The sequence below is a fragment of the Pogona vitticeps genome, chromosome 14, assembly GCF_051106095.1.
Source record: "Pogona vitticeps strain Pit_001003342236 chromosome 14, PviZW2.1, whole genome shotgun sequence".
NCBI classification, from domain to species: Eukaryota; Metazoa; Chordata; class Lepidosauria; order Squamata; family Agamidae; genus Pogona; species Pogona vitticeps.
In genome coordinates, this window is record NC_135796.1 from 4,332,556 (window position 1) to 4,355,018 (window position 22,463).

The following is a 22,463-nucleotide window of genomic DNA, read 5'->3' on the forward strand; positions in this document are numbered from 1 at the left end:
ATTGACTTCAACTCCCAGCAGTCTTAATCAAGAAGACTAGGAGTGAGGGATCATGGGAACTGTGGACTAGAAACATCTGTAGGGTCTCACTTATTTCCTAGTGATTGTGAGGACAATGAACGCAGAGCAACTGGTGTCTCTTTCTGTAGCAGGAAAAAAGGGAGTTTCATGGGCTTATTCTTTGCCATGTGTCCTGAGGATTGTAGCCATTTAGTCCTGTACAGGTACTCAGAAAAACAAAGGTGTAGTGATGTATATTATTCTACTCTTGGGTAGGCAGATATAGCTTTGACTTTTGGAAAGGTCAAAGTACGGATCACGGGGTGTTGGGTTTAAAGTCTTCATTTTGGACGTATCATTTTCTTTGATTTGTTGCTTTGCATTTATTAAATTGCCTTGGAACTAGAGTACAGAAAAGTAAGTTAAAAGGACTTTAAAATGGGCAAAAAAAAAAAAGCTTTACATGAAAATATATACTCCAATTACAGTGCGAATCTTTGATGCCTACTTAGAAGTAAGCCCCAGAACTTATTAATTACAATGGTGCTAATTAATGTCAGCTAAATAATGACTTTTGGGGGGGGGGAAGATAAATCATTACAGTGGCTATGAAAATACCCTGGGACTTGTGATATTTAATATTGCCAGCTGAAGGCTGTTTACCAGGAGTAAATCCAGCTGAACCCAAAGGCACTTAATTCCCTGGTATGTGTATTTAGGATTGCTGCTGAATCTACATGTTTAATTCCCTGCTAAGTATATTGGGATTGCAACCACCTACCAGGGAGTCGACCCAATGAATTCAATGGGGTATACTACTGTGTCGTGATATACAGGATTGCAAAGCAAGTCTGGATTTTCCCTGGATTTTACACCCTGGGATTTAAGATATTTAACAGGGCCAAGTGAAGACTTGTTTGTCAGGCAGGCCCCCTTCCCTCCTCCTTACTCCCTTCTGTCTCTGGGCGACCCACCCGTGAGATTTGCGGTGGGGATCAGCTGGGGAGCAGGAATAAACTGGGGAGCGGGATTCAGCTGGGGGGTAGGAAAGCCACAGATGCCCCCTGGGGCTAGTTGGAGGGAAGTCAGACTAGAAAACCCCAACGACCACCCGCTCGGCAGCAGTAGGGCTGGGGGAAAGAGTCCTTTGGGAGAGGGCTATGGGGCAGGAGGAGGGCGGTGCGGGGCGGGGGCTTCCCGCCTATCCAGGTCAAGGAAGCAGGGCAGAGCGCCCCCTAAGGGCGGGGTAGGGACACCTTAGAACTGGGGTCCCTGGAGGAGGCTGTCCAACACTGCCGGGCTGAGAGCCTCCGGGAGGTTTGGGCCTCCTTCGCCTGGGGCTGATGGGAGTTGTAGTCCCCACCCCAGCCCAGCTCCCTGGAGGGCCGCATTAGCGGGGGTGGGCGTTCTAGAAGCGGAATACGGCGGACCTCCCCAGCCCCTCCTCCCGCCCGGGAGACGCGGGGCCGGGGCGTCGGGAAGGTCCGGGCGGGGGGGGGCGCACCTGTGGGGCGGGCGGTGGAGTCACCGGCCTGGGCCAATCGGAGCCGGCTTGGCGGGGCGGGGCGGGGCGGGGCGGGGCGGGGCGGGCGTGCAGGCAGGCGGCCGTCCGGGCGGGCACCTTCCCGGCGCCCGAGCGCGCGCGCCCCCGCCCAAGCGCCCAGCCCGCGATGTTTTCCCGGCGCCTCGGCGGAGATGGGGCGCGGGCCGCCGCGCTGCAAAGCCGGGCCGGGAGCAGGAGGGGAGGCGGCGGCGGCGGCGGCGAGGAGGAGGAGGAAGAGGCGGCGGCGGCGGCGACGAGGCGGGCGACGACGAGCCCCCCGCAGCCCGGACGGAAGGCCTGGAGCGCGCCCAGCTGAGCCCCCGGCAGACCCCAGCGAGTAGGCGGCGGCGGCGGCGCCCGCCCGCCCGCCCTCCCGCGCCTTCCCCGTCCCCGTCGCGCCTCGCCTCGCCTCGCCCGTCCCCGGCGCCCAGGAGCGGGAGGACCACGCGGCGACCCCCCCGGTGCGGGCTCCGGGCACCCTCGGCTCGCCTAGCCTGGAGTGGCCCGGGGCCCGGCCATGTCCTCCGCCTCCTGCTTGCCGGCCCCGGCGGCAGGAGGGACGGCGCCCCTTTCAGCACCTCCCGAGCTGGACAGCGCCCGCCGCATGGAGCGCCCGGGCCCGCCGCCGCTGCCGCTGCCGCCCCCAGCAGCCGCCCCCGCCGCCGCCGCCAAGGAGAGCCGGAGCCTCCCGCCCGCCCCGCCCGCCGCCGGCCTGGCGCCCCCCCTCGGCCGCCGCCTTGCTGGGCTCCGCCGAGCTGGAGCTGGCCCTGGAGGAGGAGCTGGCCTTGCTGGCCGCCGCCGGGGAGCCCCCCGAGCCGCCGCCTCTGCCGGTGCCTCCCCCGCCGGTGCCCGCCTCGCCCTCGCCCTCGGAGCCCGAGCTGCTCTCGCTGATGAGGCAGAAGGAGAAGGACTTGGTGCTGGCCGCCCGGCTCGGCAAGGCGCTGCTGGAGCGCAACCAGGACATGAGCCGCCAGTACGAGCGCATGCACAAGGAGCTGACCGACAAGCTGGAGGTGAGCCCCGGAACGAGGAGGAGGCAGGAGGCGCAGGGCAGGCCTGCTGGGGAGAGAGAGAGAGCCGGGGCCCCCCACGCAGGCCTATGACTCAGGGATGCTGCGTGGAAAGTATCTGGGCCAGCGCCGCCCCAAGTTATCCGGCCGCCTGAGGCGCACCGCAGCAAATCTTCTCTCTTCCCCCCCCACTCCGCCCCCAGCTTCCTCCCTGTGCTGGGCTGGCCTAAAGCAGAGTGGCCTGTTCTGCACCTCCGTCTCTCCCCAGGCGGCAAGGTGATTTCCCTTATAGGTCGCCCTATATAATCAGGGACACAGGAGCTAGAGGAAGGTCGTTAGAGGGAGCCGGACGGAGGGACAAGGGAGGACACCCCTCCCACCCCACCCCCCAGCCTTTCCTCTTCAGAAGCAGGATGATTCAGACAGGCTGCCTTAAGGAGAGTGAGAAGGGCCCTTCTCCCAGCATGTGGGCCGAGGCAAGAGATTTTGCTGCCGGAGGCAACTAGGAATATCCAAAGCCAAGTTATATCATGTGGGATGGACATACCTGTCCCTCTGGGTGGCCACAGGGATTCCCAGGATTCTGCCCCCCTCCACAGTCCTACCTGATCCAATTTAGCTTTCAAAATCAGATAAGATGGGATGTATTCAGGGTGATCAGGTGGCAAGAGTAATAAAGCCCCCACTCCAGAAACATAACTCATGCTAGGGTACCTCCAGACGTTTTAGCTGCCTGGGGCACAGCAGCCAAAGCCCTGCCCTCCCCATGCTGGCCCAAGGCATTTATTATCTGCCTGAGTCAAAGGACAAGGTGGTGCGCCCTTCCATTCCATCTGCGGGTGGCCGCTGGACTCGAATACTGAACTTGACTCCCACAATGAAGGCAGCAGGGACGGTTAAGGATGCGAAGCACAGCACGGTGTGGCCCACACGGCTGCGTTCCTGAACAGAGGGAAAAGGTCCCCCCAGGGGATTAGGAAGAACACCTGGAAGAAGGATGTGGCAGCCGCCCCCCCCCCCGCCACCCAAGATAGTTGCTGCATCCAGTCTCATGAGAGGAGGGCCAACTGTGGATCGACAGTAGCATAAGAGCCCGGGGGGGGGGGGGGAATCTCAATCACCCCTCCGTTTCTGGAAGGATATAAGTGAATGTTTTGAAAGAATAAAATAACGGTAAAATCTGCTGTCCTTTCATGATATCCCATATCTAGAGACAGAGAGATTTGCCTCCTGCTCCCTAATGGTAGGGCCGGCCCTCATTTGGGTCATTCAGTTTGTCTCGTTGTCCTAGGTAATTACATATATGTATATTCTTTTCTCCCAGGCCTGTACATCTGGGATTAGGCATTTTATAACAGAGCTTAAATCTCGCAGTTTGTACTGGGAAGTCAGAGCCGTGGTATCACACTGCTCCAACATTGGGGTGGTGGTGGTGGTTTTCCTGCACATAAGGGAAAGCATTTTGCACATGCTCAGGAAGGCCACGAAGCACATTTTGCTGGATCTGTCCTTTGATCCCTAGAGTTGCGACCCTCTTGAGCAAAAGCCTGTGGATAAACTTTCCCAGCCTACTGGTCCTAAATGTTATTCCCAAATCTGGTTTCCTCCAGAGGTATATGACTAGAAGCCCCCATCAGCCTGTTGCAACTACCACGCTCTCTGAGCCAGAGTAGATAATGACTTTGCAGTTTGGGGGATTCTGGAAATTGTAGCATGTGATGGTTGTTGTAGTCAAAAATATCCAGAGGGCACCAGGTTGCTGAAAGCTAATTTTAACAATCAGAAAGGGTAAGAGCATCAGCTGTTAAGACCTAGAAGGTGACAGGAAGGAGAAAGGAAGGTTTATAAAACTAATGATTACGTGCCATCAAGTTGGTTGTGACTTATGGCGATCCTTTCTAGGGTTTTCTAGGTAGGAAATACTCAGACCTGGTTTCCCATTCCCTGGGCAGCTTACAAGGGCTGGCTTTTCTCCCTGAAGGCCCAACAGTCTGGCCCTGCAGCCAGAAATCTAACTCAGCAGCCGGCTTATCAAGACAACGGCTATCTAATTGACCCCACTGCGAAAACAACACTTCTTTGCTCACCATGTTATGTGTTCTGTAGTGGAATATGGCAGTTGCGTTCATTCCATCTGGAGGTGTCCCGCTTTTGAATTACTTGTTATTTCTACACGCATCCCACCTTTCCTCCAGGGGAGACCGTGTTCACCTCCCCATTTTCCTTCTCACAATAACCTTGTGAGGTAGGCAAGTCTGAGAGATTGTGACTGTACCGAGCTCACCCGTAAACATGACCTCTGAACAAGGATTTCACTCCAGGTCTTCTCGCTCCTCGCCTGGCAACCGAACCTGGGGAAGGACCGACACCTGAGTTGTCAAACTGGGGCGAGGAGGGGGCCAACACCCTTCTTTCCTTGCATGATTTACAGAGGCCTTGCCCACAGAACAGGACAGGGAGATGAACTCTCCTGAACCCTAGACTGGGCCCAGATGCCAGGAGTGGGAAACCAACATATCTGTTCTCCTTCCATCCCTCTCTGTCACCGGTGGGCAACTTGGGAAGATTTGGGGGCCAGTTTTCCTCCGCCGGGCTTTACAGCCACCATTTTATAACAAATAAAAGACAGTTCTTACAAGTTTCCGGGATCAGAAAATGGCCTCCTTTTTTAATTTAGAGGGAGGACGCATGGTTAGCAGCATATTCGTTGGTCACCCCTGCTCTGGATATTTTGTCCTGTCTTTCTACCCTTGGTTATCCTTAGTAGTATTCTGTAGGTGACCAGTGTGTGGGACTGGAGGCATACTGGTTTCGCCCTGTGTGATCCCTCAGTCTTGCTATATTAGTGCGTTGCAGTGTGGTGTCTTTATGCATATACTTTTTGTTTTATTTTATTTTCTTTCTCTTTTTTTTGCAAGTGGGAGGTTGGGTTTAAGTGATGGCTCTGTGTTTCCAGTCATCCAGATGTTTGGCAGCTGTTGGGACATGACCCAAAACACTTTATCCCCTGGACTTAACCCTTGGTTTTTTTGTTTTAATTTATCTTGAAGCTTTGACTCACAGAGCGAGACGCCTCCCCGAGCAGTTGGTATGGAAAGGATAAAACACCAAGCCAGATCCCTCCCAAGCTCCTGATAGGAGCAGGAGAATGAGACTCAGCTTATGCCCTCTCCAATCGATGTGCCTGTGAACAGGGCTGGCTCTATTGCTGGGGAGAGCGGAGCATCATCCTTAGGCAACAGATGTGGTGTGTCTTGAAAGGGCAGGAAACTGTTTATTATTTGCTTTGCTGCGATTATATTTTTACTACAAACGGACAAAGCGAGGATTTCTTGTGGGGTTTTCAGCCTCAGGTTCCAGATAAGTTATCTAGTTTTAGGTACTGTGCATCTTGACTTGGACGGATCAAGAGAAACGTTTACTGTTCTGTCTCAGGCAGTAAAATGTTGTGGGTTGGTCATGGGGAGAGCAATGGCGCAGGGGCAGAAAACATGGGGAGCAACAAGGAGATTTCCTTTCCACAAGCTTTATTATTATTATTTTCTTTAAAAAATGCTCCCAGGTTTCTTTTGAGGTCTGTCTTAAACTTACAAGGAATTGCTGAAGGACAGTTTATTCTCTTTGATCTACCTGTAGTTCTACCTGCTGCTAGAGGTTCATAAACACCACCCGCTTAACTCAACTTTGCATTAGATCTTTCTTTTCCAGAGCCCCTAAACTGCTCTTATTTGTCCTAGGGAAGCTTGCTGTTCATGCAGCTTGGCCTTCTTAGTTTATAGCGAGAATCTCGCTGGAAAATTCTAGGGGTTTTACTTAAAAACACTGCCACCTCCAACCTTTCCAGGCTGTCACCAGGCCTGTGCCAAATGACCAGCATACAGTTTTATATATCACTGCCATTGCTGTATACAGTGGTGCCTCGCTAGACGATGATAATCCATTCCACTGAAATCGCTGTTTAGAGAAATCATCGTCTAGCAAAAAGCATTTCCCCATTGGAATGCATTGAAACCTGTTTAATGCATTCTAATGGGGAAGAATCGTCATTGTCTAGCGAAAATTGGCCATAGGAAAGCCGCTTTGTGAACCGCTGATCAGTTGTTTAAATCGCTGTCTTGCGAAGTTTAGATCCCGAAAACACCTGTTTTGCGAGCGCGGAGGGAGCTGTCAAAATCATCATCTAGCGAAAATCGGTTTGCGAAGCAAGGACCAAACATTGTCCAGCGAAATTCCCCCATAGGAATCACTGTTTCGCGAATCGCCATGCCGATTGCAAAAAGTCAATGTCTAGCGAAAAAACTGTCATGCGGAGTAACTGTCTAGCGAGGCACCACTGTATTGAGGAGGAAAAGAAGCACAGAAATTGTAAGGAGGCGTCCATCGTTAGGTCCTGGGTGTGAGTGATCAGGGGAAGGGTTCAGATTGTAGGTGAAAGCAGGAGAAAAAGAAAGAGACGAGGAATACCAGGAGTTACAGTTTTGTTTAAACTGCGGGTATTTGAGGACTAAGCAGTTGATGTAAAGCAGCTTCCCTTAACTGAGGCTCCCCAGATATGAAGGATTCCAAATCCCTCAGAGGATGCTGCCTGGGGATGATGGGAATTGCATCCTAAAGGGCCGGCTTCGGGGACGGTAAGCTAAAGTTTTAATGAGACTGGTAATTTTCAAAGGGGTTCTGAAGGAAGAGTCTAGAACAGTGGTCCCCAACCTTGGGCCTCCAGATGTTTTTGGACTTCAATTCCCAGAAATCCTGGCCATCTGAAGTGGTGGTGAAGATTTCTGGGAGTTGTAGTTCAAGAACATCTGGAGGCCCAAGGTTGGGGACCACTGGTCTAGAAGGCTCGAAGTCTAAAGGGCACCTTCGGTTTTCAGGCTCTGTGGCAGCAAGAGAAGCTGGCTACCAGTTTTACTGCCAGCCTTTCTGGTATTGGAATGGTTCTTTCATATGTTCCCCAACCCACATTTCCTTGCAGAACTTCTTGTCTAGACCCATAATCAGGGCTATATGGGAGCCTGGTATAACACTGTTGAGAGGGGTGCTGTTGAAGACCTTGGAAATGATTTGAGAGGATGAGGTCCTTAGAGGTCAGAAGTCAAAAAGGCAGGGATATGTTTGAATGTCAGGATGAGGCAAAAGGAATAACCTTCCTCCGGAGATTCGTGCAGCCCCTTCGCTGGGCATCTTTAAAAACCAACTGAAAACTTGGATGTTTGTGCAGGCCTTCCCTCCAGCTAATGCTTTAATTTTTTTCCCCCTTTCCTTTTATTTTTTTATATTTTCTCTTCTTCCCTTCTTTCATCTTGATCAACTTCTTTATTGATGTTTAAACTTTGTTATATTTTATATATGGTTATTTATGTTAGTAGCCACCTAGAGTGGTCGTTTGACCAGATAGGCGGGATATAAATACAATCAGTAAAGGAAGGGAGGGAGGGAGGAAGGGAGGAAGGAAGGAAGGAAGAAAGAAAGAAAGAAAGAAAGAAAGAAAGAAAGAAAGAAAGAAAGAAAGAAAGAAAGAAAGAAAGAAAGAAAGAAAGAAAGAAAGAAAGAAAGAAAGAAAGAAAGGTGATGAACCATGGGGAGATTTAAAAATAAAGAATGGGAGGAGTTGGTCACTAATGTGGGTCTGGAATGAAGCTGGCACAGGGCTGTGCGAAAGAGCCTCCATGTCGGCTGGGCAAGTAGTATGTGGAATGCCTTTGGCCCTGACATTTTGGTTGTGCCCCTCTGGAACTGCTACAAAATGTTCCAGCTGGCGAGGTAGCTCTTCTTGAAGGTGCTGAGCAGCCCCAGCTGGATGTTTCTATCAGAAACTAGGAGACAAAACTGCTCCTCTTGCACAGGCTGCCTAGCCACAAGCGCAAGCAGATATTTTGTGGCTAACAATCCTGCACAGTTCTCACTGGAGGGAGTGGGGAAAGAGGTTTTTCTGATGGGCTGCCCCCCCCAACCACCACCCTACCCCCAAATACTTCTGCAAACATTGCTGCCCACTTAGGTTTGCTGGTAGATCCCTTTTAGGCTTAGAAAGTGCTATTTTGTTTAATGCCAAAGAGTTGGCATTTGGAAAGTAGGTTCACCCTAAGTATTTTGTTGTTGTTTAGTCGTTCAGTCGTGTCCGACTCTTCATGACAGAGCATGCCAGGCCCTCCTGTCTTCCACTGCCTCCGGGAGTTTGATCAAATTCATGTTGGTTGCTTTGATGACACTGTTGAACCATCTCATCCTCTGTCATCCCCTTCTCTCCTCCTGCCTTCACTCTTTCACAACATCAGCGTCTTTTCCAGGGAGTCCTCTCTTCTCATGAGATGGTCAAAGTACTGGAGCCTCAGCTATAGGATCTGTCCTTCCAGTGAACATTCAGGGTTGATTTCCTTCAGAATGGATAGGTTTGATCTCCTTGCAGTCCAGGGGATTCTCAAGAGTCTCCTCCAGCACCACAATTCAAAGGCATCAATTATTCAGTGGTCAGCTTTCTTTATGGTTCAGCTCTCACTTCCATACATTATATAAGACTTTTAAAAACATTATTATGATCATATAATGCCCTTGTTATAGAAACACAGTATTACATGAAACATAGCTTTCCTTAACCTGGAAGGAACCAATGTAGGAGGGATTTCTAAAATCTCATCCTTCAAGGTGTGATGTGTTTCTTATTTTTCACATACGGTTTCCCATCGCTTTGATCCCATTCTTTCTCACTTCCTCTGTTTTTTAAAAATGAGGGTGGCGAGTCTGGCGACTGGTCCTGATCTTTGGCAAGGTGCAGATGGTTCCTCCCTCTGGGCAGAGGAAGTGAAGAGAAGGCAGGGCAGGGCAGGGGCAGAAAAGAGGTGTGGGCAGCCAGAGGTGGGAGCGACTCCTTTTGGGGGCTACAGATGCTGGGAGTTATAGTTTTTTTTTTTAAAGCAAATTTTCTCCACTTCTGCTTCTCTGGGACGTGAGAGTGTTCTTTAGCCAATTTCTTTTGGCCATGTGAGAGATTAGCGTCGGAGGGGTACTTTCCTTTGGTCCTCCTCCCCCTAAATATCACCTATCCTTGTAGGACTTTGTCTGTCATACTGCCGAGCAGTGATATTATGAACTATAGTGTTAAAGCTCTGGGAAAGAGCTTTTCCTTTCAATTAGCAGCCACATTCCTTGTTCCCTATGAGCTTATCTGAAGGAAAGGAGCAGCAAAGATCTCTTGGTATATATTTTTTAAAAAACTGCTGTGGTTGAAAAACAGCTAAAACTGGACTTTTCATCCGGAGCAGAACTGCTGTCCGTCTTTTTGAGCTTGTCTTTAGGGCCTGGCTAAAGGTTGTTGTTGTTTTTTAAACCGATTTGGTTTTTAATGTTCAAGTTAGATCCATTAGTTTTACAAAAGACGTGCTCCTTTTGCAGGTGAGAACAGCTAGAAATTGTTTATTCATCTGCTTCAAGATAGGTTTCTGAATTTTTGGGTCCTCTCTGAGATCATGGCTACGAGGCTCAAGTTTGATGAATGTCTGCGTATCAAACTGCTGTATACAGTATTAGACAACACTGTTTTTGACCCTCTCCTCTGAACCTGGTCCAATCTCTACGTGTCTTTCTTAAAGCATCGCTCTAAGAACTGGGTGGAAGGCTCCATTCATGGTCAGCCTAATGCAGAATAAAGTGGGCTGTTTAATTCCCACACTGATGGTTCCAGTGTTGCTGTGGGTAGCAGAGAATCTGGATCTAACTCAACTTTATAGGAGCTGTCCAAGTCCTGAACCCTAGCCCCCCCCCCCCAGTTCAGCACCCAACAGCCAATGTGTAATTCTGGCAACATCAACATAATTGGTGCCCGCTGTTCCTGCATTGTTTTATGCTGGGTATCAGGGTCTCTATACATCATTTCAAAAACGAGTCTTATTTCTTCCCTGATTAAAGATGCCACATAGCGAACTTCTACCTGCAAACCCCACAAAACCACCATTTTTCTCTATCGCTCAAGCAGCCTTTCACTCTCTAGGGCTAAGGGGTGTTTTCCATCTCTGCAACCTGCTACTCCTATCAGAAAAGCTCAAAATGTCTTTTACTCCTGATATTCCATCTGTCGGCTCTAGTGTTATGCTGTGCTTCCCCCCCACATCTCTTTCTCTATAAACTGACCTTAATTCTTTCCTGATGGAAAATGACTTCACTGCACTAAATCCCCCAGACGTGCTTTCCCTGACCTCCTGCGTTAATGCTTTTGGAAACTAGAGGCAGCCATTGAGAAATCCTTTACAGAACACTCTGCCTGCTGTTGACTGCATAAACGGCTTCTATTCCAACCTGCTTGTTATACGTTTAGCATAGATTCCCTCCTGGATGCAACAGCATTTTTTCAGTTTCATTATATTTAAAGTTTTTGCAATGTGCCTTGTCATTTTGAATTTGTTTAGAAATTCAGTTTAAAAGACATTTTGTCCCTAATTGCCTGTAAAGCAGTTTGCAAGACAGAACAAAAACACTGTTAAATAACAGAAACAGTTAAATCTTTAGAGAATAGGAGAGCCACTCTGGTAAGGGAACCCTGGCGGGTTGGACGTCTGGGAGTTGAAGTCCACCCAGGATCTGATGGGCTGAAGGTTCCAGACCTCTTGCTAGAACTGAGGAGAAGGAGAAGCTCCTTCTCCCCTCCCTCAAGAATACTGTATCGGATTGGCTCTGGAAGGATGGAAAGAACGAGCAAACGGGCATCAGCAAAGACAGAGGCAACAGGAGGCAGTGGCTCTGGCTGCCATCAAAGGGCCGGTCTCTTCCCCACAAGAAGAGTCCAGTAAAGAAGATGACTAGATCTGCCCATCTTAACAATTGGGGAGCAGTTCTTTTGTCAAGTTAATGCCTCTTCATTGCCTATTCAAGACCAAACCACCCTCACCTTCTTTGCATGACCATCTGGAGATCTTGCAACAATATGCTGTTCCTGGGAAGACTGGTCTTGTTTTTCGGTTTGTTTTGTCCCGAGTCTTATCCGAGGGAACAGGGAAGCCCCAGAGGGAGGCCAGATCATGCCATAGTTCCTGCTCCTTAGAAATTCCACAGCTTTGACCCTGCCCAGCCCTGTCTCTGCTGCACCATGGGCACAAGGAAGAGAGGTGGCTACTAGGCACCATTTAACAGTTCTTCCCAAGACCTGCAGCCACCAGTTTGGGGATTTTGAAACCAGTAATTGGGGGGCCTTCTTCTTTCTGGATGCAGCTGTAATGACTGTTAAGGGTGGCTGCAGGTCATGGGCGGCCACTGGCCAAGAACACTAAGTGATGCCATGCTGATCCACCCAAGGCAAGGTGCTTAGTATCTAAAGCCAGTCGAGTGACTTGGATAATACTGTGGTTTATTTATTTATTTATTTATTTTATTTATATCCCGCCTATCTGGTCAAGCGAGGACCACTCTAGGCGGCTGTGCATATGCTCACACTGCTGGCCTATGGGCCAGGTTAAAAGTGATTAGACAGAGATCCCTAAAAAGGAGGAGGGAAAGAAACACGCATGCCTATGCCCAGTTCGCATGCTGGTGGTGGTATGCACATGGAGCATTTAGCCATGTGCACATCCGTGGCATTCTGGAGCCCTGCTGTTAAAATCTGACTTGTAAGAGGCTTCCAGTTATGCTTAGCATCACCCTGGTGGTTATCCAAATCTGCTAGGTGGCTCTTCTGGCTTCCCCTTTCAGCCTGCCGCTTCAAATCACTGTAGGGAGGTTGGTGTTGGTGTGTATAGGCTGGCCCAAAATTCCGTTCTCGCACAACATGTTTGCGTACCTCTTGTGAGATTTGGAGACTGACCTTTTGGGATGGCCTGGCACACAGCTGTGCCGGGAAAGGAATGATGATACCTCCAGCTGGCTGGAACAGAAATTCTTAATCAGTGGCTTGAATCCAGCAACAGGAGGAGATATAAAAATGTTACACAATGGTTGGGACTCTTGCTACTCCAATCCCAATGATCTCCTTATTCCTTCCCCCAGCTTGCTCCCAACATTAAGTCTGGGGGTTTTCCTATGCTCAGTTTTCAGTGGGCTGTTTTGTTTGTTTGTTTGTTTGTTTGTGTGTTTGTTTTAACAGAGTCTCCTAATAGGTCTCTCCCCCAGAGTGTGTTTCTGCCAACGTTGGAGGGGGCACCCCATTCTCTTGTAACGGGGCGTCCCTTTGGTTACATAAACAACAGCAGCCGCATCTATAGATCTGAAGCCTAGTCACAGAGTTACAGTACTTTTTCTTGAAAAGATAGAGTTTCTTGACACATTGAGACAACCTGCTGAAAAATCACTAGCTTCTGTGAGAGAAGTCACTTCCAGCATGAGAATGAAACAAGGCATAGATAGGGTTTTTTCCCATCTAGATATCTGTAAATTTGCACAGAATTCTCTGTGCAAAATTGCTGTCTTTTCAGTTTGCAAAGGAAGGCACAGATGCAGAGCATGACCAGGCTGTATGACTAAAAGGTACAAACAACCTTCTTAAATCTTATCATTTTGAAAGGTCTAGGTACAAAACAGAAGCTGTCATATCTTGTGTTTTGCACAATGTATGTAGTTTGTTCGTCATTGTTCTTCCAAACGTGAGAAGCTTTGTCAAGGGCATCAGGAAAGTCTTAGTTGTCTTCTAATTGCTTGCCCACGGTCTCCATTTTGATCGGTGATTAAAGCAACATATAGAAAATCTTTAACAATCTGGATTTCTTCGTTGTCAACATTAAAAGTTCTGTAGTTCTTCTGTAGGCATGACTTTGTCACCTTAATATTCTGCTTTCACACCTTATTCTTTTGCATTCCTTACCATTCATTTCAAGTCATTGCAATTTTCTGACGGTAATAAATTTGCATCTGCATATCTTTAATTAGTGGTGTTTCTTCCACCAATCACTTTCTGCCTCCAGTTTTCCATTTCAACAGATGGGGAGATTAACTGCACCCTTGTGTGACACCTTTGCTGGTGAGAAACCATTCTGTTTCTCTGTATTCTAGCCGCACAGTAGCCTCTTCACCAGAGTAGAGGTTATACATAAGAACAATCAAATGTTGTGAGACACTGGTTTGTTTTAGAACAATGAATACTTTTCAGTGATCTACACAGTAAAAAGCTTTGCTGTAATCTATAAAGCATAGACTGTTTCTCTTTTGAACTTCTTTGATACACTCCAGTAGCCTACATATATTTGCAACATAATCTCTAGTGCCTCCTTTTGTTAATCCAGCTTGAACATCTGGCATTTCTTGCTCCATGTTTGGTTATTCATTTACCAAGTAGTTACATAATACTAGTATATTTTAGACACTTGCACTCTACATTTTAATCTCCTTTTTGACTTTTTTTAAATACAGAAGTCTCCAAAAAGCAACATTCTAGCATTAAAATGTAAATATCATTCGTTTTATCAAAAACCTAAAATTACTTCTCATTATACAATGTAATTATCTACTGATGTAAAAAGTAACATTTCACTCTGAAAACATTGCTTGTTAGAAACCTTTCTAAGAAATGTTTTGCTGTTATTATTTTTTAAAAACTGATTAAGGTTAGGGCCATCGGTGGTTGCAAATCATAATGCATATGTCACTTTTAGTGTCAGAATGTTGACGTAGTCGCTTCTGGTCAAAAACATTCTGATTATCTTAATTTGTTCTTAATTTTACCTACATTTCATATATGTCCACAATTTTAAATTGTGCAAGGATTTGATACAAAGGATTTGATATGAAGGGAGGGAGGGCCACAGCCCATGTAAAATATACCTCTTAATATTAGTTCTGTTGCACGGAAATGAAGGTGATACTTGCACCCCTGCCTGGATCCGAGGATTCCCAGAGGCTGATGAGTTGCTGCACAAACAAAATGTTGGAACAGGTAGATCTTTAGTCTGACCCAGAATGGCCTGATTTAAGTTCTCCTAAATGTTGCTTAGAAGTCATTATTTGAAGTCCTGTTGCACAGCTCCGCAGGCACAATGGGAATGATGTAATCATCAGTGCCTAATCACCAATGTTGCAAGGCTTCCATTGGTGATTTGGAGATGCATGTTGCTTCATCACACTGTGTCCAAGTCATATGCCCACCAAAATCTCCAAAGGAAGCTTTTAAAGACTGGCGATTGGCTGCTGCTGCTGACGTCACTCCCATTACACATGTGGAGCTATGCCACAGGATTCCAGCCATTGTGTTACTACCAAGCTCTGTTGCCATCAGGAGAAACCAAAGGTTAGAATGTGTTTACATCCAATATTAGTGCCCTGTTTCAAGAGTATATGTATGCATTCCAGGCCCTTGCCACTGTGTCTTGTTGATCATTGGCTATTGTACAATTCTTTGGTGGAGTGGGCACATTTTGGCAACTTCTGGATGCTTCCTTGTCCTCAAAAATTATAGAGGATCCACTGGAACTGTTTATTGAGTGTCTGTCCAGGCAAAGTTATTGTAGCCAGGAAACCTGTTGCCTTATAGTTTTTTTTCAATGGCCCAATCGAACTCTTTGCTGTATTAATACTTACAACCAGCAATTCTTAACACATGTTCATTTATATTATTTAAAATATTTTTATCCTGCTTTTCTCCTTACCAAGGAACCAAGGCTCCTTACATAATTAAAAACACAATACTAAAAACAAAAAAACCCAGCAAAATATTCAAATATTAAAGAAGAATTAATAACATATTAAAAATGTTAAGTTAAAAGCATTGCAAAAACAGATTTAGAAGCAATAAATGTGTTTATTGTTTATTGTTGCCTTGACAGTCAGTCCTTAAGGGAAAGGCTGCTTGGAGAGAAAGGTCTTTGCCTGCATTTAGAAGGACAGCAAATATGAGCCCAGTCTGGTCTCCCGTAGGAGGGATTTCTATGACATGTACGTGACCTCCCATGAATCTCCAACATGAATTACATACATGTATCTTGAAGTGGGTTGTGTGGTTCATAACATGAAGCTGTGAGATTATTTAGTTTTTTGTCATAGCAATAAGATTTGTTCCTAATAATAATGCTGCAAGTTTTTATTTATTCTTTTTATTGTAATTATTGCAGCTGTAATACTTTAAAACTAATTGAATTATTATTCTTGTGTGTTTACCTTAAGTTCTAACAGCGCTACAATCTTCATCTTGTTAAAACATATTGTAGGTGTTATAAATATAGTAACAGAATGCCTATCAACATATAAATGTCCTTTTTAGAAAATTTCTCTTTTTATTATGCTGGGACCTGATTCTTTGACAGGGTGATTGGTTTAATGTTAGTTATGAAGGCTGGAAAACGTCTGCAGGGCAAATATTCTGTCTTTCCAGTGTGTGGGAATACCTTGAATATTCAGAAAGGGGTAAATTGGCTAAATTTAAACTAATCCTGCCTTCTAAACTGCATGGATTATTTTCTGTGCTTCTGTGACTAGTTCATATGTGAATTTTAAAGATTATTACTTATAAATCCCTAAAATTCAGTTTTTATAGTACATTTAACTCCTTGAAAATGTTCTCAGTACTCTGCAAAAAGCATTGTAAATTAGGGTTTTTCTTTTTCAGAGTGAGAATAAATTAAAGTTTCATCAATTCTATTTGGCTGTTGAAAAGAGATTTCACAATGATCGCTCTCGCCTCCCTTAGAAAAATTAAATCTAGAGAGTTTGGTGATATGAAAAAAAAAGTTGATTAAAAATGGTGCCGGAACCCTGTAAAATTAAAAGTGAATGGATTTTCTAGTTTAATTGCCATGAATCCTCTCTTGTGGATTCTTCTTCATCAGGTGAACCTAATTTTTTTTCTAGCCAGTATTGTTATAATCTGGCTTCTCCCAACCTGGCATCTTGCAGATGTGCTGCACAATGTAGCTCATCATCCCCAGGAAGGAAAGGAGGAGGAGGATGGGAACTGTAGTGCAAGCTGTCTTGTGCCACCTTCCTATGGGATCCTGGGATTTGAAGTTTGCTGTCTTGTTTATAATTGTGCATCTCCCTGATGCATCTCCCCACCCTCCCCTACCTCCCATTTACCACCTCATCTATAATTTGGCACATACTGTATAAGAAGTGTCCACTCTGCCGAAGACCTACAACAACTCATGAATCGTTTTAGCAAGGCCTGCCAAGACTTTGGACTAACTATCAGCCTGAAGAAAACACAAGTCATGGGCCAGGGCGTGGACTCACCTCCCTCTATTACCATCTCCATGCAAGAATTGGAGGTTGACCATGAATTTGTGTACCTTGGCTCAACGATCTCTGACACCCTCTCTCTGGATGTCGAGCTGGATAGATGCATTGGCAAAGCAGCTACTATGTTCTCAAGACTCACAAAAAGAGTATGGCTCAATAAGAAGCTGACAGCATACACCAAGATCCAGGTCTATAGAGCCTATGTCCTGAGCATACTCCTGGACTGCAGTGAGTCCTGGACCCTTCATGCGAGGCAGGAGAGAAAGCTGAACACGTTCCATATCCGTTGCCTCCGACGCATTTTTGGTGTCACCTGGCAAAGTTCCAAATAGAGTAGTCCTAGAACGAGCTGGAATTTTTAGCATGTATACACTACTGAAACAGCGATTCCAAAAGATCTCCTGTATGGAGAGTTAGTGCAGGGAATTTGCCACAGAGGGAGACCACAGCTACGATACAAGGATATCTGCAAGCGGGATCTGAAGGCCTTCGGAATGGACCTCAACAGATGGGAAACCTTGACCTCTGAGCGCTCAGCCTGAAGGCAGGTAGTGCATCATGGCCTCTCCCAATTTGAAGAGACCCTTGTCCAGGAGGCCGAGGCAAAGAGGCAGTCCCGAAAGCAGCCAAATCAGGGAACTGGATGGGGAACAGATTCTATTTGTCTTCAGTGTGGAAGGGATGGTCACTCTCGAATTGGCCTTCTCAGCCACACTAGACGCTGTTCCAAGTCCTCTATTCAGAGCATGTTACAATAGTCTCTCGAGACTGAAGGATGCCTATGATGATGATGAAGAAGTGTCACTTTAAAAGTCGAAGCATACTTCTTTCACAGGAGGTACCGTAACATCTTCCTCAATGCATTTTACTAATTATGGGTACTGATCATCAGGATGTTGGCAAGGCTTTGGGCCCAAGTCCCGAGTCCCAAGCCTTGAGTTCAAGTCTCAAGTCCCTGTTAAAACAATAGAGACTGGAGTACTCTTCTGGACAACAACTGACAGAATTCCCCAGGCAGCCCACGGATGTAGCACCATGGCTGACGAGGAGAAATCCAATGGCCAACCACAAATTTCATCCACTCCCATGGCCAGCACGGGCCCAGAATCCCCATGGCAACCTCTTCAGCAAGGAAAGGGAAGGATCGAGGGGTGGGGTGGGGTTGTGTGCCGTCTGTCCGCCCCATTCACCCCTCTCCAAGGGGTTGGGGGGCCATCCTCCTCTTCCTCCTCCTCTTCCCTCAGAGCGGCCAGCAAAATGGCGGCAGGCCATCAGAAGGCCTTGCCAATGCTTTTTTGGGCAACTGCTAGGCGGTGGTGAGGTTGCCGTTGCCAAGGCAACAGGGATGCTTCTGGGCTGCCTCAAGGCCTGTCTTCGGAGCCTGGGGGTGACTGGGTGGTGCCATGGCTCTATTTGTTTGTTTGTTTGTTTGTTTGTTTGTTTGTTTGTTTGTTTGTTTGTTTGTTTGTTTGTTTGTTTGTTTGTTTGTTTGTTTGTTTGTTTGTTTGTTTGTTTGTTTGTTGTACTTATACCCCACCCATCTAGTCATAGACTCCTCTGGGCGGCTGACAGCAAGTAAATAAAACAATATAAAAGCAACAGTGATTCACCACAACAATAAACAATCATTCAAGATGGAAAAGAAAAAGAAAAAGTAAATCAAGTAGTGCCTGGAGGGAAGGCCTGCCTAAACAGCCAGGTTTTCAGTTGACATTTAAAAATACCCAGCGAGCCGCAACAAGAGGCCACAGAGCTGATAGGCCTGGTAGGCACAGGCAAAGGGCCCCTCTTGCAGTCTCCATTAAAATAATAGGGACTTCAAAAATGTGACTCAGAAAAATGGGTCCGAGTCACAAGTTGAGTCGGAGTCTCTTTTTAAAAAAAAAAAAAAATCCGACTGAAGTCCAAGTTGAGTGGCAGGTGAAACTTAGGTTGGTCTCAACAGTAAGTCACGAGTCTCAATCTCTGCTGATAATTTGCTTCTCCCCACTTATGCTTTTTTTTTTTTTGGTCAGCTTCTGGTTTTTAAACATTCAGTTTAAAATAATATATGGCACCAAGAGAGAAATGGTCTCTTGCTTCCACAATGACCAGAAACAGTGAAAAATCTCACCGGTATGTATGTATGTATGTATGTATGTATGTATGTATGTATGTATGTATGTATGTATGTATGTATGTATGTATGTATGTATTCATTCATTCATTCATTCATTCATTCATTCATTCATTCATTCATTCATTCATTCATTCATTCAAATTTATGCCCCCCCCCCGTCTAGACCAATGGTCTACTCTGGGCAGCATTACAAAATTTATGTCCAAGAGTGTGGCAAAGTTAGCTTTGGGCTTAACCCCCCCCCCCCCCCCGTCCCCGAATGCCCCAACTATCATGAATAATGCTCTTCATGTTGTCGATCCCATAAGTAACATTTCCAACCTCTGCATGCTATCCATGTCCTAAGGAAGGCAATTAACGCCCGTTGTCAATGACATAGCCTCAAATAACAATCCTTTTTATTCCCGTGCTTTGACTGTGCCTTTTAATTTATTTGTTTTCATGTTAACATTCTTCCACCAAAGATTGTGTGTTCTTTTTTTTATCCCTTCCTTCCAGTATTTTCTTATTATTTTCCATTCTGAGCTCCAGTGTGTTGTTGTGGATAGAATGCTGGGCTAGAATTCGGGGCCTCTGGGTTCAAATCCCCACTGCCCATGGAAACCCATGGAGGGTGGGTGGCCTGGCAATGCTAAACATCTTCTTGAACATTTCACGTACCTTGAAAACCCTACAAGGGGTCCCCCTAAGGCTCAAGTGCCTTGATGGGCCATAACATCTTAAGTGCCCTTCTTGGGTGGAGAGTTGAATATAGGGTATGGCCTCATATTATAAAAGCAGGAACCCATCTCTGGGTTGACGGCCTAGTGCTCTTTTATCTAATTCATCAGGCCTATTCTCTCCCCGCACTTCCACCCTGGTTATGTGCTCTGTATATCATTTCAGGGTGATTTAGAACTTTAAAAATCCCCCAGTCGATAAAACAGCAACCAAAACAACAGGATTGCTAATCCCAATATTAAAATAATAATAAAAAGCAAAACAGAATTGGTAAGAAAATCAACACCATGGAAAGAATATAATCACTGCTTGATGTCGTTTAGAATTAGAGCCGTGAAATAAATGGATTAGTTAAATCGAAGCTTATATAAGTCTCCATTGATTCCATGGCTCTACCCTAGTTGCAGATAAATGAGTGGATTTAGCCCCTGCCTGCTGAAGGAGGTCTTAGCTGAGCATAATCTCAATGTATAGAAAGAGGATGTCAGGCTGGCCTGGTGGTATCTCAGAGGGTCCCAATTCCAACTCCTTTTACATGCATGCTGCACTGTCCCTATCAGCCATCTCTCTTATATACTTGAGGGTATGAGAAGAGGGTATCTCAGTCAACCACTTTGCACAGCAAACAAACACCATAAGATGGTCAGCACAGTCAACGCTTTCACTGATAAAGTGCACAGAGGACAGAGGAGATCCCGAAAGGGGAGACGTTGGAGGGGGGGCGTCCATGCCAAGTGAGCTCCTTGGAGAAAACGTGCAGAGTTTGGACAGTTCGTTTTAAAAGGAATTTGCTCTAATTGTTACCATCATGGCAACTGTGACCATTATAACTAACTATTGCTGGGTGGGTGGGTGCGGAACTATAGCATCCCCAGTTCTGGAAAGGTAGGATATAAATGCAAGCCACATCAATTCCATGTGGTTGTTCTGAATGTGTAAATTTAGTCTTAGGGAAGGAGCCAAATGGGGGCTTATACCAAAGTGAAATTGAGGAAACGCTGCCGATTTGGCGGGGTAAGAATTTCTGCATGGAGTTCTCTGAGGATCTGGCGGAGATGCTTTGAAGCATTATAGTAGGAGGCTGTAGAAAACAGCAAAGCCTTATCCAGGCAGATCAAAACATGTTTTTAAACATAATTTCAGTGGCTCTCGTTCATTTGTTTCCTTTTCTTTAAACGAATTAGTTTCCAATTATATCTGGGTGCCATTGGCAAGCTGCAAATAGTGGGTTTCTGGTGGAATCTGCGGAGTCCTTTTTAAAAGATAAGTTCATGGACTATGAGAATGCGGGAAAATGACGTCTTGGCTTCCACTGTTGTCCCCCCACCCCCCACCCCTTTGCCCCTTATGTTATGCAGCACCTGGAACAAGAGAAACACGAACTCCGGCGACGTTTTGAGAATAAAGAAGGGGAATGGGAAGGCAGGGTATCGGAACTGGAGAGCGACGTGAAGCAGCTCCAGGATGAGCTGGAGAAGCAGCAGGTTCACCTTCGAGAAGCCGATCGAGAGAAAACCCGGGCGGTCCAGGAACTATCTGAACAGAACCAAAGACTCTTGGATCAGCTCAGCAGGGTGAGTAGCAAGGAGGGAAGGGGAGCCGGAAGGCGAGTCTCGTACTTCTCTCTTTTGAGCTTTTCACATCTCCCTTTGAAGTCTTGTGCCTTTTTATCCAATGCTTCTTCTCTTTGCTGAAGACACTGTAGGCTGAGCTGGAAAAGATGCCCTGTTAAGGATCAATCCAGAATGTGCCGTGCATGCATGCGCTGGCTTCTATCTGGCCACCCGTTTTGGAGTTTATCTTTGGGATAATAAATGTTCACTCTACGCCAGGTCAGATCGTTAGAGAACCAATGCAGTGTGCACAAAGACTTGGGAAATCGTTTTTTAGATTCCCAGCCATGAAACTGATTTTACTTTATTTTATTTATAGCCCATCTTCCTCCTGATAAGAGAATCCAAGGCAGCTCACAATATTTTTTTAAAAAAACAGAATTAAAAACATAATACGTTAAACATTTTTTTAAAAAAACTGTATGCTAATTAAAACCCTGTCTTGAGTTCTTCTTTTAAGAAGGTGGGAGAAAAATATTTTACCGTATTTTTTGCACCATAAGACGCACTTTCCCCCCTCCAAAATGTGGGTGGGGAAGTCAGTGCGTCTAATGGTGTGAATGCAGCAATTTCGTCGCTGCTGGCCCCGTGGGGGGGAGCGTCGCAAGGGTCCGGGTGAGCCTTCCAGGACCCTTGCGAGGCTCCCCCACGCCCCCACGGGGCCAGCACCGGCGAAATCGCCAGCTTCCAGGTGGGGGGAACGTCGCAAGGGTCCTGGGAGCTCACTCAGATCCTTGCGACGCTCCTCCCACCCACGCACCGGCCAGCCCTGGCAAAATCGCCAGGTTCTGGGAGTGTTTGGAGGCTTGGGGAGCCTCCAAACACTCCCAGAACCTGGCGATTTTACCCCCCCTGGGTCCCATGGGGGGGTGGGTGGAGGGTGGCAAGGGTCCAAGGGACCCTCCCTTGGACCCATGCCACCCTCCCCCCACCCACCCCCACGTGGCCAGGGGGGGGTAAAATCGGGAGCTGGCGATTTTACCCCCCTGGTCCCATGGCGGGGTGGGAGGCTCCCTTGGACCCTTGCCAGGCTCCCACCCACCCACCCCCACGGGGACAGCGGGGGCAAAATCGGGAGCTTCCAGGACCTTTTCTGAGCCTGGAAAGGCTCAGAAAAGATCCTGGAAGCTGCCTATTTTGCCCCCTCTGTCGCCCGGGGGAGGCAGGGTGAGTCTCCAAAGGGTCCTAGGGTGTGTTCTAGGACTCTTTGGAGACTGACCCTGCCTCCCCTGGGGGCCAGAGGGGATGAAATCACCACCTTTGGGGGCTCTTCTGAGGCTTGGGAAACTTCAGAAGAGCCCCAGAAGGTGGCGATT

At 47.0% G+C, this 22,463-nt stretch overlaps 1 protein-coding gene across 3 annotated transcripts in view; it reads left to right on the plus strand.

The window, feature by feature from the left end:
* Positions 1 to 1,671: 1,671 nt before the first annotated feature.
* Positions 1,672 to 22,463, plus strand: part of BICDL1 (BICD family like cargo adaptor 1) — a 93,284-nt gene continuing 72,492 nt past the window's right edge. The window contains exons 1-2 of one of the 3 annotated variants that reach the window (XR_013539171.1): positions 1,672 to 2,556; positions 20,893 to 21,108. Coding sequence is in view for 2 of the 3 variants with exons in the window: in XM_078381620.1 (XP_078237746.1) it covers positions 2,434 to 2,556; positions 20,893 to 21,108 (339 nt within the window). In the remaining variant the exon portion in view is untranslated. The remainder of the gene's footprint in view (positions 2,557 to 20,892; positions 21,109 to 22,463) is intronic. The other 2 variants (XM_078381620.1, XM_072983514.2) reach the window with 2 other exon arrangements.